The 13,234-nt window shown below is 40.6% G+C and overlaps 1 protein-coding gene across 1 annotated transcript in view; it reads right to left on the bottom strand.

Moving 5' to 3' along the window:
* Window positions 1-12,966, bottom strand: part of pde10a (phosphodiesterase 10A) — a 484,537-nt gene extending 471,571 nt beyond the window's left edge. The window contains exon 1 of the mRNA XM_078557603.1: window positions 12,888-12,966. Within this exon, the coding sequence (XP_078413729.1) occupies window positions 12,888-12,957 (70 nt within the window). The 5' untranslated portion in view covers window positions 12,958-12,966. The remainder of the gene's footprint in view (window positions 1-12,887) is intronic.
* Window positions 12,967-13,234: the final 268 nt, after the last annotated feature.

Below are 13,234 nucleotides of genomic sequence, written 5' to 3'. Positions count from 1 at the left end.
GAACAAAAATACAAAGAAAACTGGGTTAAATCCAGTAGTAATTATGTGGAACAGGGCAAGAGTAATGATCAAGAAATAAAGAGCAAAATCCAAAAGCAAGGAAAGGGATAGAGAAACTGATGGGGGTACTTTTCCAAGAAACTAAATCAATATCAGAGAAAGTACTCTACAGTAGAAAAAGAAACCCTCGCATCCTTGTTGTCTCTTCAACACTTTGAAATTTATGTACGACACAATAACAAAGAAACACTAATCTATACCATATTCCGCTGCGAGACTGTTTAGATGGAGTCTATTGTTTCAATCATTCAAAGTAAAGATTGTTCACAATGCCAGTAAAGATAATGTGATCGCAGATGCATTGTCCTGGGTGTAAATTACTAAAATAAGTACAAAGGGGAAGAATGGATGAATAAATGTAAGTCTTGTTTTGTTGCGCATGTGTCACATGCCTTGTGATGAAACACATTTTTGAAATGGCGTTTCATTTCTTTTAAGGGTGGAGGTATGTAAAGAACCTATTTTTTTATTTTTCTTGCGCTGTGGCTTTAAAAATTAGGCTGTAGCTTTAAAAAACTACCATGGCTACAGTTGAAGGACAGGTTCACTGGAGCAGGATAAGGAATATCTACAATGTTGCTTTCCTGGAACATAGGGTGCCGTAAGAGAACAGGATGGTGTTGGAAAAGGGTTCTGGACTCAGGAGAACTGCCTGACGACAGGATTTTAATTGGCTCCTGATCAGGTGACCAGGGTTTTGTGTGGGAACAGTATAGGCAGAACAGCTCCTAGCCTGTAAAGAGACAAGACCTGAAACCTTCCTCTCCTGTGTTTGCAAGATTCCAGCAATTCTGCCATAATAGCTAGCTGGCTATCCCTCACATCTCTGTAACCAGCTTTCTCTGAAAACTCTTATCAAGAGGAAAAGGGGAAAAATCACCAGTAGAGACATTGAAAAGCAAGTTTTTCAACCAGTGAATCAAAGACTGAAAGTGCTGGGAGACAACCTCATGTCATCAGCAACAAACTGCAAGGAATTTGGAAGACATCAATCAAAATCAACTATCTAATCCTGTACTTCAGATTGGTGTTATTGAACTGTTCTATCTCACCCTTAAAATCCATGTTTTGTGTGTGTGTGTATTTGTGTATATGGATTTAAGAAGGGGTAGAGTTTAAGCTATAGAGTTAGAAGTTAGTAGTTCATATTTCTTTCTTTTGCCACTAAAGACAATTTGTTCAATAAACAGTTATTTACTTAGTAAGTTTACAAACCTGGTGGTATATTCTGTTAACTTAAATTAAATAGTTAGGTAGAATTGGGGCAATCTGGTGGTTTGGTCAAACTTTTCACATTTGTCATGGCTCGGGGAACAGTGGGGTTTGATATTACAGCCCACTATCCTCAGTGTCAGTTTCGCTTTACCGTTGTTTATCAGGCTTCCTCTTTTGTGGCTTGTCTGCTCACAAAAGCTTTACTCTTGCTTTTCGCTCTCACCCTCAGTTCCTCTCCCACCGCCATCGCCCCCAACCCTTGCTGCACTTGGCTCCCAATGTTTTTCCTGCCCAGGCTCTCGGGCCTTGCCTCCCGCCCTTGCTCCCCAGCCTTGTTTCCACTCCTGGGCCCTGCCTCCCGGGCCTTGCCTCCGCCTCTTAGTCTCCAGCCTCACCTACCCTCCCGGGTCTCGCTTCCTGCCCTCTGCTCTTACCTTAGGCCCCAGGGTCCGTACATCTCCTCGCTGCTGGCTTCACCCGTGATGAACACCTGGGTTCCATCGAGTGGCAGAAGTTGGTTGGCGAAGTTATCTGTGCAGGTGGTCAGTGCAGGTAGTTCTCGGACTTCAGCTGATAACTGCACCAACCAACTTCTGCCACTAGACAGAGCCTGGTCAATCTAAAATAGGGGTTCCCAAACTGGTTTTTGCAAGAAGTTTCGGGGGTTCCCTGGAAAAATCCTGTAATGGCAAAAGCAGAAGTGTTTTTGTGCCATAATTACAGGAAAATGACAGCTGTCAGTTTGTTGACCATCTAATGACCGGGGCGTGGGCTCTCAGGTGGTGGTGGGGAGATGGGGGGGCGCTCATTGGCCGAGTAACCTGTCATTCAGGATGGTCAATGTCCAAAGGTATGTAGACCATCCCAATTGACAGGCTACTTGGCCAAAGATTGTTGTTGTTCTGATAACAGCAATCATTAGCCCAATAAAATGCACCTTGTCTCACACCTCGTGACTGGACCTGAAGTTGGACAGTCATCGATGGTTGGGTGTGTTGTGTCTTCTGCTTGGACTTCGGAGTCATCTGCTGCCTGTGCCTGTAGAAGTGGAGCTTTCAGGTAAGTACAGTAAAGTCCCGCCATTTGCAAATTCCTTGTTCACGTTTTCACTTACCCACACTTTGTGCATCTAATTTGTATTATATAGCTTTCCTTCACTTATTGCATTTTGCTAAAGAATGATAAATAATATTGTAATTATTAATAGTGTGAAATAAAGTATCATTAGAAAAGCAAATGTTATATTTCCAAGATCACTGCTTTTATAATTTATACTCAGATAAGGGAAAAAATCCCTGGAAAATATTTATTTTTAGGAATGGGTTCGCGAAATTTGGTATTTTCATGAAAGGGATTCGTGGAACATTGTCACTGATCTAAAAGTATAGTGAGTTTTTTTTTATCGTGTGCTGTATCTCACAGTATTTCTTATATTTAGTGACATTTTATTTTTTAAGTTATTTAAGCTAGGAATGCACAGTGCTGCACATGTATGGTACTTGTACATTGCTTCTTCCAGGGAAGAAATGTCCAAAGGAACCTAACTCCGGCTTTAATTGATTCCTATGGGAGCCTATGATTCCCTTAAAGTTATTTCACTTAAAGTCGCGATTTTCAGGAACGTAACTACAACTTTAAGTGAGGACTTGCTCTATATCTGCTACTTTTACAGTATGAGAAGAGACTGGCAGCTAACATAAAAGTGAATGTAAAAGTGTTCTGTAGGCATATAAATAGTATAAGGGTGGTAAAAGGAGGAGTGGAGTTGATTAGGGGCCTAAAAGGAGATTTACACATGGAGGCAGAGAGTATGGCTGAGGTACTAAATGAGCACATTGCTTTGGTCTTTATCAAGGAAGAAGATGCTACCCTAGTCATAGTGAAAGAGGAGGTTGAGCAACTGGATGATTTAAAAATTGATGCTGAAGTGAGAGGGGAAATTGCAGAGGCACTGACCATAACTGTCCAATCCTCCTCAGATACAGGGGTGATGACAGAGGACTGGACTGGAGAGTTGCAAATGTTATACCCTTGTTCAAAAAAAAGGTGTAAGGATAAGCCCAGCAATTGCAGACCAGTTAGTTTACCCTCAGGAAAACTTTTAGATTATTCGGGACAAAATCAACAGTTACTGGGCCAAATTAAGGGAAGTCGGCAGGAATCTGTTAATGGAGAATTGTGTTTTTTTGATGAGGTAACAGGAGGTTGATGAGGGTAATGCAGTTGATAATGGTGTACATCGGCTTCCAAAAGACGCTTGATAAATTCCCACACAAAAGGCTTTTCAGCAATGCTAAAGTCCAAGGAATCGAGGGGCAGTGGCAGCATGGATACAAATTTGGCTGAGTGACAAGAAGACTGGAGGAAAGTAAACAGTCCCCAAGGATCAGTATTACTACTTTTCTGGATCAGGATTAATGACATAGACTTGGGTGTACAGGGCTCAATTTCAAAATTTGCAGATGACATAAACCTTGGAAGTATGTAAATTGTGAAGAGGCCAGTGATAGGCTTCAAGAGGATGTAGTCAGGCTGGCGGAAGGCTGGACATGTGGCAGATAAAATTTAATGCAAGAAGTGTGAAGTGATATATTTTGACATGATAAATGAGGGGCAATATAAAATAAAGGAACAAAGAGAATACAGAAGCAGAGGGACCTGGGAGTATATGTGCACAAAGGTGGCAGGCCAGATGGAGAAAGCAGTTAATAAAGCATACGAGATTCTGAGCTTTAAAAATAGAGGCATAGAGTACAATAGCAAGGAAGTTATCATGAACCTTTATAAAACTTTGGTTCAGCCTCAACTGGTGTATTGTGTACAATTCTGGGCACCACACTTTTGGAAGGATATGAAGGCATTAGAGAGGTTGAAAAAAAAATTTGAGAATAGTTCAGGGCTGAGGGATTTGAGTTAAATGTATAGACTAGAGAAGTTGGAACTGTTCTCCTTAGAGAAGGGAAAACTGAGAAGAGATCTGATATGCATTCAAAATCACGAGGGGTCTCGAAAGAGCAGAGAGAAAATGTTCCTGTTGGCAAAAGGTTCGAGAGCCAGGGGACACTGATTTGAGATGATTGGCATAAGAAGCAACCACGAAATGGGGAAAAGCCTTGTGCAGCAAGTGGTTAGGATCTGAAGTGCACTGGGTGGTGGAGGCAGTTTCAATCATGGTTTTCAAAGGATATTTTGGATAATTATCTGAAACTAAAACACTGCAAGGCTATGGGGAAAAGGTGGGGTAGTGGCACTAGGTAAGCTGGTCTTACAGAGCTGGCATAGACACAACAGGCCAAATGGCCTCCTTCTGTGTTGCAACCATTCTATGATTCCATGGCAATAATTGAGGAAGAGGAGTAGGTGCTGTCTCAGTGCCTTAGAATCATAGGACGGGATTTTCCGGCCCCATCACACGCGAGGCGGGCCCCAGCCAGAAGTCTATTGACTTGCGGCGGAAGTGGAAGATCCCGGCGGTGGGCAGGTGTGGAAAATTATCTGCCCATAGAATTAAAGGGTTGTTATGGCGCAGAAGGAGGCCATTTGGTCCATCGTGTCTACATTCACCTAGTACTATTTCCCTACCTTCTCCCCATAACCCTGCATATTCTTCCTTTTCAGACAACAGTCTAATTCCCTTTTGAATGCTTCAATTGAACCTGCCTCCACCATACCCTCAGGCATTGTATTCCATGTCCTAACCATTCAGTGTGTGAAGAAGTTCTTTTTCATTTCACTATTGCTTCTTTTGCCAATTACTTTAAATCTGTGCCCCCTCATTCTTGATCTGTTCATGAGTGGGAAGTTTCTCCGTATCTACTCTGTCCAACATTCCTCCCTCAATCAACTGTAATATGAACTGCTCATCTTATTGTATATCATGAAGCTATTAATGTGTATAATATTTTGGAAAATATTTTTCTTTTAAAATACAGGTTTAGTCTGCGGGTGTGTCTTAATTGGATTAAAGCCAGCTAGTCTGGGTGCTTTGATATGTACTAGTTTTGATATGGAAGAGAGATAGCGTGCATTTGCATTTTTTGAATAGAGCATTCAAGAAGTGGGGTGAAAACTTGACGCCTTTCTAGCAGCTACCAAGCAATATGTTTTATTACTAATAAAATTGGTACAATGAATGGGGTTTCATTTTTAAAAGGTAAAGTTGGAAGAGACTGGTGAGACAATGAGAATTTGAATTCAATCAGCGGTAGTAGGTATAACTTCAGCAGTCTTTGGGTATACAGAGCAGAGGCAATGTAAGATCAAAAGGCAGCTGCAAGCCTCCAACTGGCTCCACAGTGAAAAGAACCTCATTTTGAATTCGCAAGGTGAAAATGCTTTGCCTGGTGTTTGGTTAAGTGTATGGTTCCTGTTGCCTTAATGGAGATTAGTTTGGGAATTTGTGAAAAGTTATGATATTAGTAATTTGTCGCCATGTATACATATATTTTAACCTGCGTAAATTAATAAAATGTTTCCTTTAGTTTCATGTAAAACCTCGAGAACTGGGGGTCTGATTCCTAAATTTAGAATCGCATCTCAAACATAACACTTAAAATTATAGGTTATGACAGTTGTTTGAAGTTTCCCTCTGGGATTTTTAAATAATTCCGCTTTACCAACTGCATCGGTCATAACATTGTAGTACTCAAAATGGCTGAAACACTGCCCTACATGAGAATAGTCATTGTACTTCAAAGTAATTCATTGTGCGTTAGCATGTCTCCCACATAAGCTGCAAACTACATTAAACAATTCAATGCCTACCTACCTGAATATAGGCAGAACATATCAAACAATTACTTCATTGCTCCCTTACACCATATCTCTAAGATTTATCTTCAGTCCCCTCATCTTCATCCACATGCTTTCCTCTGGCAATGTCATAAATTCTAATGATACAGCTCTACTTCATAACCTTTCTTGACACCTCAACTTCCATTACACTTACAGAATCAAATCCAATATTTGGTCTTGGGTAAGTTATAGAACCATAGGATAGAACCATCAAAAAGTTACAGCACAGAAATAGGGCATTCAGCCCATCGTGTCCGTGTTAGCCAAAAAAAAAGAGAAAAATTTAGCCTCTATTGCAATTTCCAGCACCTGGTCTGTAGCTTTGCAGGTTACAGCACTTCAGGTGCAGATCCAGGTACCCTTTAAATGAATTGAGCATCTCAGCCTCAACCACCGATTCAGGCAGTGAATTCCAGACGTCCACCACCCTCTGGGTGAAAAAGTTCTTCCTCATGTCCCCTCTAATCCTTCTTTCAATCACCTTAAATCTATGCCCCCTGGTAATTGACCACTCAGCTATGGGAAACAGGTCTTTCCTGTCCACCCAATCAAGGCCCCTCATAATTATAGGTCACCCCTTAGCCTCTGTTTGAAGGAAAACAACCCTAGGCTATCCAATCTTTCTTTATAGCTGCAATCTTCAAGCCCTGGCAACATTCTTATAAAACTCCTCTATACTCTCTCCAGAGCAATTATGTCCTTCTTGTAATGTGATGACCAAAACTGTACACAAAATTCCAGCAGTGGTCTAAGCAGCATTTTATACAGTTCCAGCATTACATCCCTGCTTTTGTATTAAATTTCTCATCCAATAAAGGGAAGCATTCCATACGCTTTCTTTACCGCCTTATCCACCTGTCCTTCAGGGACCTGTAGACATGCATTCCAAGGTCTCTCACTTCCTCTCAATATTCTCTGTTTATCGAGTATTCCCTTGCTTTGTTTGCTCTCCCCAAATGAATTACCTCACACTTCTCCAGATTGAACTCCATTTGCCACTTTTCCACTCACTCAACCAAACCAATGATATCATTCTGGAGACAACAGCTATCCTCTTCACTATCAACGACACACTCAATTTTTGCGTCACCTGCAAATTTCTCAATCATGCCTCCCACATTTAAGCCCAAATCATTAATATATACAACAAACAGCAAGGCCCCAACACTGAGCCCTGTGGAATGCCACTGGAAACCGCTTTCCATTCGCAAAAACATCCATTGATCATTGCCCTTCACTTCCTGTTACTGAGCCAATTTTGGATCTGACTCAGCAGCTTCCTCTGTATCCCATGGGATTTCACTTTTCTGACCAGTCTGCCATGTGGAACATTGTCAAACGCCTTACTAAAGTCCATGTAGACAACATCCACTGCACTCCCCTCATCAATCCTTCTTGTTACTTCCTCAAAAAATTTGATCAAGTTAGTAAGACATGATCTTCCCCTAGCGAAACCATGGTGACTATCCTTGATCAGTCCATGCCTTTCAAAGTGACAGTTTATCCTGTCTCACAGAATTGATTCCAGCAAGGTGTCAGATAGAATACAACATGGAAATGTGAAGGTTATTTACTTTGGTGTTAAGAATATAAAAGTAGAATTTTTTTTAGAAGGTGTGAAACTAGTAAGTGTTCATGTTCAGACAGACTTGGATGTACTCATACAAGGCACACAGAATTAGCATGCAGGTCCAGCAAACAATTAAGAAGGCAAATGGCATGTTGGCCTTTACTGCAAGGGGATTAGAGTACAGGAATATGGAAATCTTACTACAATTGTATAGGGCTTTGGTGAAACCACACCAGGAATACTGTGTGCAGTTTTGGCCTCCACATTTAAAGAAGGACAATACCTACATTGGAGACATTACAGTGAAGGTTCACTAAATTGGTTCCTGAAATGATAAGATTGTTCTTTGATGAGACATTGAGTAAATTGGCCCTAATCTTTCTGGAGTTTAGAAGAATGACAGATAATCTCAGTGAAACATACAAGATTCTGAACAGGCTTGACAGGGTTAACAGGTTAACAGGTTGGGGAACCTGGTTGGGGCAGAGGCAGTCTCAGGATAAGAGGTTAATCATTTAGGACTCAGACGAGGAAAGATTTCTGCACTCAGAGGGTTATGAATCTTTGAAATTTTCTACCCCATAGGGTTGTGGATACTTCACTGTTAAGTTTATTTAAGACTGAGATAGACAGATTTTTGGTCTCTCAAGGAATCAAGGGATGTTTGTGAGTGGGCAGGAAAGTGGAGTTGAGGCAGAAGTTCAACCCTGATCGTATTGAATGGCAGAGCAAATTCAAGCGGCCGTGTGGATTATTACTACTCCTACTCATATTTCTTATATTATGTTTTTCCCTTCCCTCCAAACAGCCTGTTCCTCTGATCCTGGCATCACTCCCTCCCCTTGGCATCATTGCATCATTGGCAAAGAGACTTCTACTGGCAGGCCCGCTATATTTCTCTTCAGCTCATTTCTCCAAATCCCTGCTTTCCTGATTTAACAATAGTTTTCCTGTACGCTACATTGGATTTTCCTTTTTATATTAAATACAAGTTATTGAAGTAAATGGTCCTGTCCAAATCTAAAACTTCACTGTGTCACAATAAGTACGGGTGTACTGTCAATTATCTACCAATTTCCTTTACCTGCAGCAGGAATGAAGATGAGCTTCCCCTTTGCAGTAGATGATCAAGGTTCCAATGTATCTGCCTTCTGAATCTCTCTTCCCAGATGCAGTATTGCAAGCATTTCTGTTCCCATCCATTATAATTTCCCACTGGAAAATTCTATAAAGTTCCTCCTCAACACTGAGGCAAAGCTCCAGGCACGTATTTTTCATTACACCTCACTATTCTGACTTGAATGGTTGCTTTCCAGAGATTATATTTTTTTGATCCATATCACTACGGTGTTCTATTTGATCATTTCTGCCCAAACTTATCCTTATAACCTTCATCCCATTTATAATCAGATGCCTTTCCGGTTCTTTTCAAGTATTCAATTATACTGTGTTAATGGTTAAGCTAAAGAAGACAAAGATCAGGTAGCAGTGGGTACATCTTGGGATCCTAAGGCAAGGAGAGGGAAAATTGTCAAGGCCCTAAAAATTACTTATATCCACACGCAAGAGTCCTGAAATATCAGATGACTGGAAAGTGGCGAATGTAGTATCCATTTTAAAAGAGGATGCGGCTCTAATTAGCTTAATAGCTGAAGTAGAGAAAATTTAATTAAGGAAGGAATTGTCACAAATTGAAATAAAGAATAAAGTAAGAACTAGTCAGCATTGGATAACAATGGGAACAATTGTGCTTGACAAATATAGGATTCTTTAACATAACACATAGCGTAAATGGAAGAAATGCAATGGACGTAATGTTCATGGGGGACATTAGTATAGTGGTAATATTACTAGGCTAGTAATCCAGAGCATCAAATAATTCGCTAGGACATGAGTTCAAAGCCCACCATGGCAGCTGGTGGAATTTAAAATTAATTAAGAAATCTCAAATTAAAAACTGGTCTCAGTAATAGTGACCATGTTAGAAAAATTCAACTGGTCACTAATGCCATTTAAGGAAGGAAATCTGCCCCCCTATAGGTGGAAAGTAACATTCACACCACACAAGTGTAAGGCAACAATCATTTCCAATAAGAAGGAATTTAACCACTTCCTCTTGGTATTCAACAGCATTACTGTCGCTGAATTCCCCACCATCGACATCCTGGGGGGGTTTCCATCGACATCCTGGGGGGTTAACATTGACCAGAAGCTTAACTGGGTCAGCCATATAAATACACTGACGACAAGAGCAGGATAGGACAGCACCGAATGACACACCTCCTGACTCCCCAAATCCTGTCCATCATCTACAAGGCACGTCAGGAGTATGACGGAATACTCTCGATTTGCCTGGATGAGTGCAGCTCCAACAACACTCAAGCTCAACACCATCCAGGACAAAGCAGCCCATCCATCATCTTAAATATTCAATCCCCCCACCACACATGCACAATGGCAGCAATGTGTACAATCTACAGGATGCACAGTAGCAACACATCAAGCCTTCTTTGACAATACCTTCCAAATCCATGACCACTACCACCTAAAAGGACTAGAGCAGCAGATTATTGAGAACACCAGCGCCTGAAAGTTCCCCTCAAGCCACACAGCAGCCTGACTTGGAACTATAATCACCATTCCTTCATTGCTGCTGTCCCAAAATCTTGAACATTCTTCCTAACAGCACTGTGGGTATACCAACATCAGACAGACTGCGGCGGTTCAAGGTAGTTCACTACCACCTTCTCAAAAGCAATTATGGGTGAGCAATAAATGCTGGCCCTGCCAGTGATGCTCACATTCCATGAGTGAATAACAAAAGGTTTGGGCACTATATGCTAAATAATAATCTTTAGTTTCTTGTAAGGAAACAGTATTTTTGATTGCAGTTCACTTGATAATTATGTTCGATTTACATTCTGAAAACAAATTTTCAACTTCTCGTTCATTAGATGTTACACTTTCCTTGAGTTCGTTGAGACTCAATGGGGCTCAAAATGGTCTGAATGACTACAGTTTAACAAAAAAACTAAGTTTTAATAAGGCAAGTTAATAATGAAAGATAATGCAGTATAGTTGCAGAAGTTAGCCATGAGCCACAGGGGTTTTTTAACTACTCTATTCAGAAAACACTATATCGGTGAAGAACTTGCAATAAATAAAGAAGCAGTATCCTTCAGTACAGACTAACATAAAACCACTCTTCTCAAGCAAAACCAAATCAAAAATTTTGCAAAATTTAATACTGATTTTTTTTTGAACAGATTCCCACAGAAGTATTAAGGGGAATTGTGGGAAACCTAACAATTACAAGAGCTTGGCTGAAATCACTCTTAAGTAACCAATTAGCTGGAGATTTTGTCTTCATGTTTCAACGAAGTAGCTACAGTATACTCATAGTAAAGGAGTCTCTAGGCAACAGTGATCATAACATGATAGAATTTTACATTCAGTTTGAGTTTGAGAAGCATGGGTCTAGGACTAGTGCCTTAAAGATAGATAAAGGCAATTACAAGGGTATAAGGACAGAGTGGCTAATGTGAACTGGGAAAATAAGTTAAAAGTTAGGACAGTAGAGAAACAGTGGCAGGCACTTAAGGAGACATTTCATAACTCTCAGCAAAGATATATTCCATTGAGAAAGAAAAGGATGCCCCATAGAATGGCTAAGGGCGTTAAGGATAACATCAAATTGAAAGATAAAGTGTACAAAATTGTGAAGATTAATGGCAGGTCAGAGGATTAGACAGGCTTTAGAAACCAGCAAAAAAAAAACTTTAAAAATAAGGATGGAGAAATTAGTGTATGAGAGAAAGCTATCTAGAAATATGAAAACAGGCAGCAAGAGCTTCTACAAGTATTTAAAAAAAGGAAAGAGTAATGAAAGTGAGCATTGGTCCCTTAAAGGGCGATACGGGGAAATTAACAATGGGAAACAAGGAAATGCCAGAAATGCTGAACAAGTATGTTGAGCCTGTCTTAACTGTAGAAGACACAAAAACATCCCAAGAATACTGAAAAATCAAGAGGAAAAGGGGAGGAACTGAAAACAATCACAAGGGAAAAGGTATTGGGAAACCTATTAGAACTAAAGGTTGACAAGTCCCCCAGACTTAATGTCTTTCATCCGAGGCTCTTAAAAGAAGTGGTTGTAAAATAGTAGATACATTGGTTGTAATCTTCCAAAATTCCCTAGATTCTGGAAAGGTCCCAGCCGACTGGAATATCCCCAAAGTAATACCTCTATTCAAGAAAGGAGTGAGACAGAAAGCAGGAAACTATCGGCCAGTTAGCCTAACATCTATCATAGGGAAAATGCTAGAATCCATTATTAAGGAGGTAAAGGCAGGACATTTAGAAAATCATAATATAATCAGGCAGAGTCGACATGATTTTGTGAAGGGGAAATCATGTTTTACTTATTAGAGTTCTTTGGAGGATGTAACAAGCAAGGTGGATAAAGGGGAATTTGAGTATTTCAAAAAGAAGAGACATGCTATCGAAGCTTTTCATCTTGCACTCATCAGGACAGCTATGCAAGATAAAACAACATTAAAGGGAAGAACAATTAATGCTGCATGAGAAGAGAGTGCTGATTGGTAGAGATGTTGCCATGGGGAATGCAGCAGAGAACAGTTAACTGCCAAGCTTTTGTTTCAAATTCAAACCAGGCAGATCGACTCTGATTGGTCAAGGCATCGCCATTGGGAATTAACCAGGGGATGGCTGTCCCCCAAGCTTTTGTTTAGCTGGAAAAGGCATAATGCATGGACATAATGCTGTTTGGAAAGGACAGGGCCCTGTGTGTGAATATATGTGGCTTCTAGCATGTGTAAGTGAACTACACCGCAAGCTTGACTGATAATCTTAAATTGGTTTTCTGTGTAATTCTTAGCACAATCAGGATTGTTTAGCAAGTGCTGTGCAATCACTGAATCACATCTAATGTTGGACCTATATTGGAGTATTGCAAGCACGGGCAGCTCTTTGCCTGTTGTGAACAGCTGAAGGGACATGCTATTTGATACAATCCGCTGCCAGTCATTGGGACGTATGGCCTATGCACCTGGCATGACAGTGGCACTGAAATTAATATGCCACATTACTCATTTGTGTGATGGCAGAATGTCTTTCTGGCTTGATGGCAGCATACTGTTAGTTGAGAGTAACACTCATGTTGCGACTGCATCATAACAGCACGCAATGGCTAGCTTTACCAGTTGCTCAAATTTTCGAGACAGCTTACCTTTCCAGGATAATCCGAGGCAGACTGGGCACTTTTCAGGGCCGAAAGCGGCGGCCTTAGACCCATTCATGAGTTTGCACGATATACAGCGAGCAATGATGTGATCAGGATAACCAGTATCTCTCAGGGTGGCAACGCCTCTACCAATCAGAGTCCACTTGCCAACCAATCAGCACTCTCTTCTCATTGAGTATAAATTATTGTTCCCTTTACTGTTGGTTTATCTTGTGTAGCTGTCCTGATGTGTACAAGACAAAAAGCTGCAAAAAATGTCTCTTTCTCAGCAATGCTTAAATTCTGTACTATCAAATGACTTTAAGAGAAACTTATAAATCCGGTGTACTTGG

The sequence above is a fragment of the Cetorhinus maximus genome, chromosome 14 (genome assembly GCF_964194155.1).
Source record: "Cetorhinus maximus chromosome 14, sCetMax3.hap1.1, whole genome shotgun sequence".
In the NCBI taxonomy this organism is placed as follows: Eukaryota; Metazoa; Chordata; class Chondrichthyes; order Lamniformes; family Cetorhinidae; genus Cetorhinus; species Cetorhinus maximus.
The sequence above is the reverse complement of the archived record's forward strand: the minus strand, read 5'-3'. Positions and strand labels throughout refer to the sequence as shown.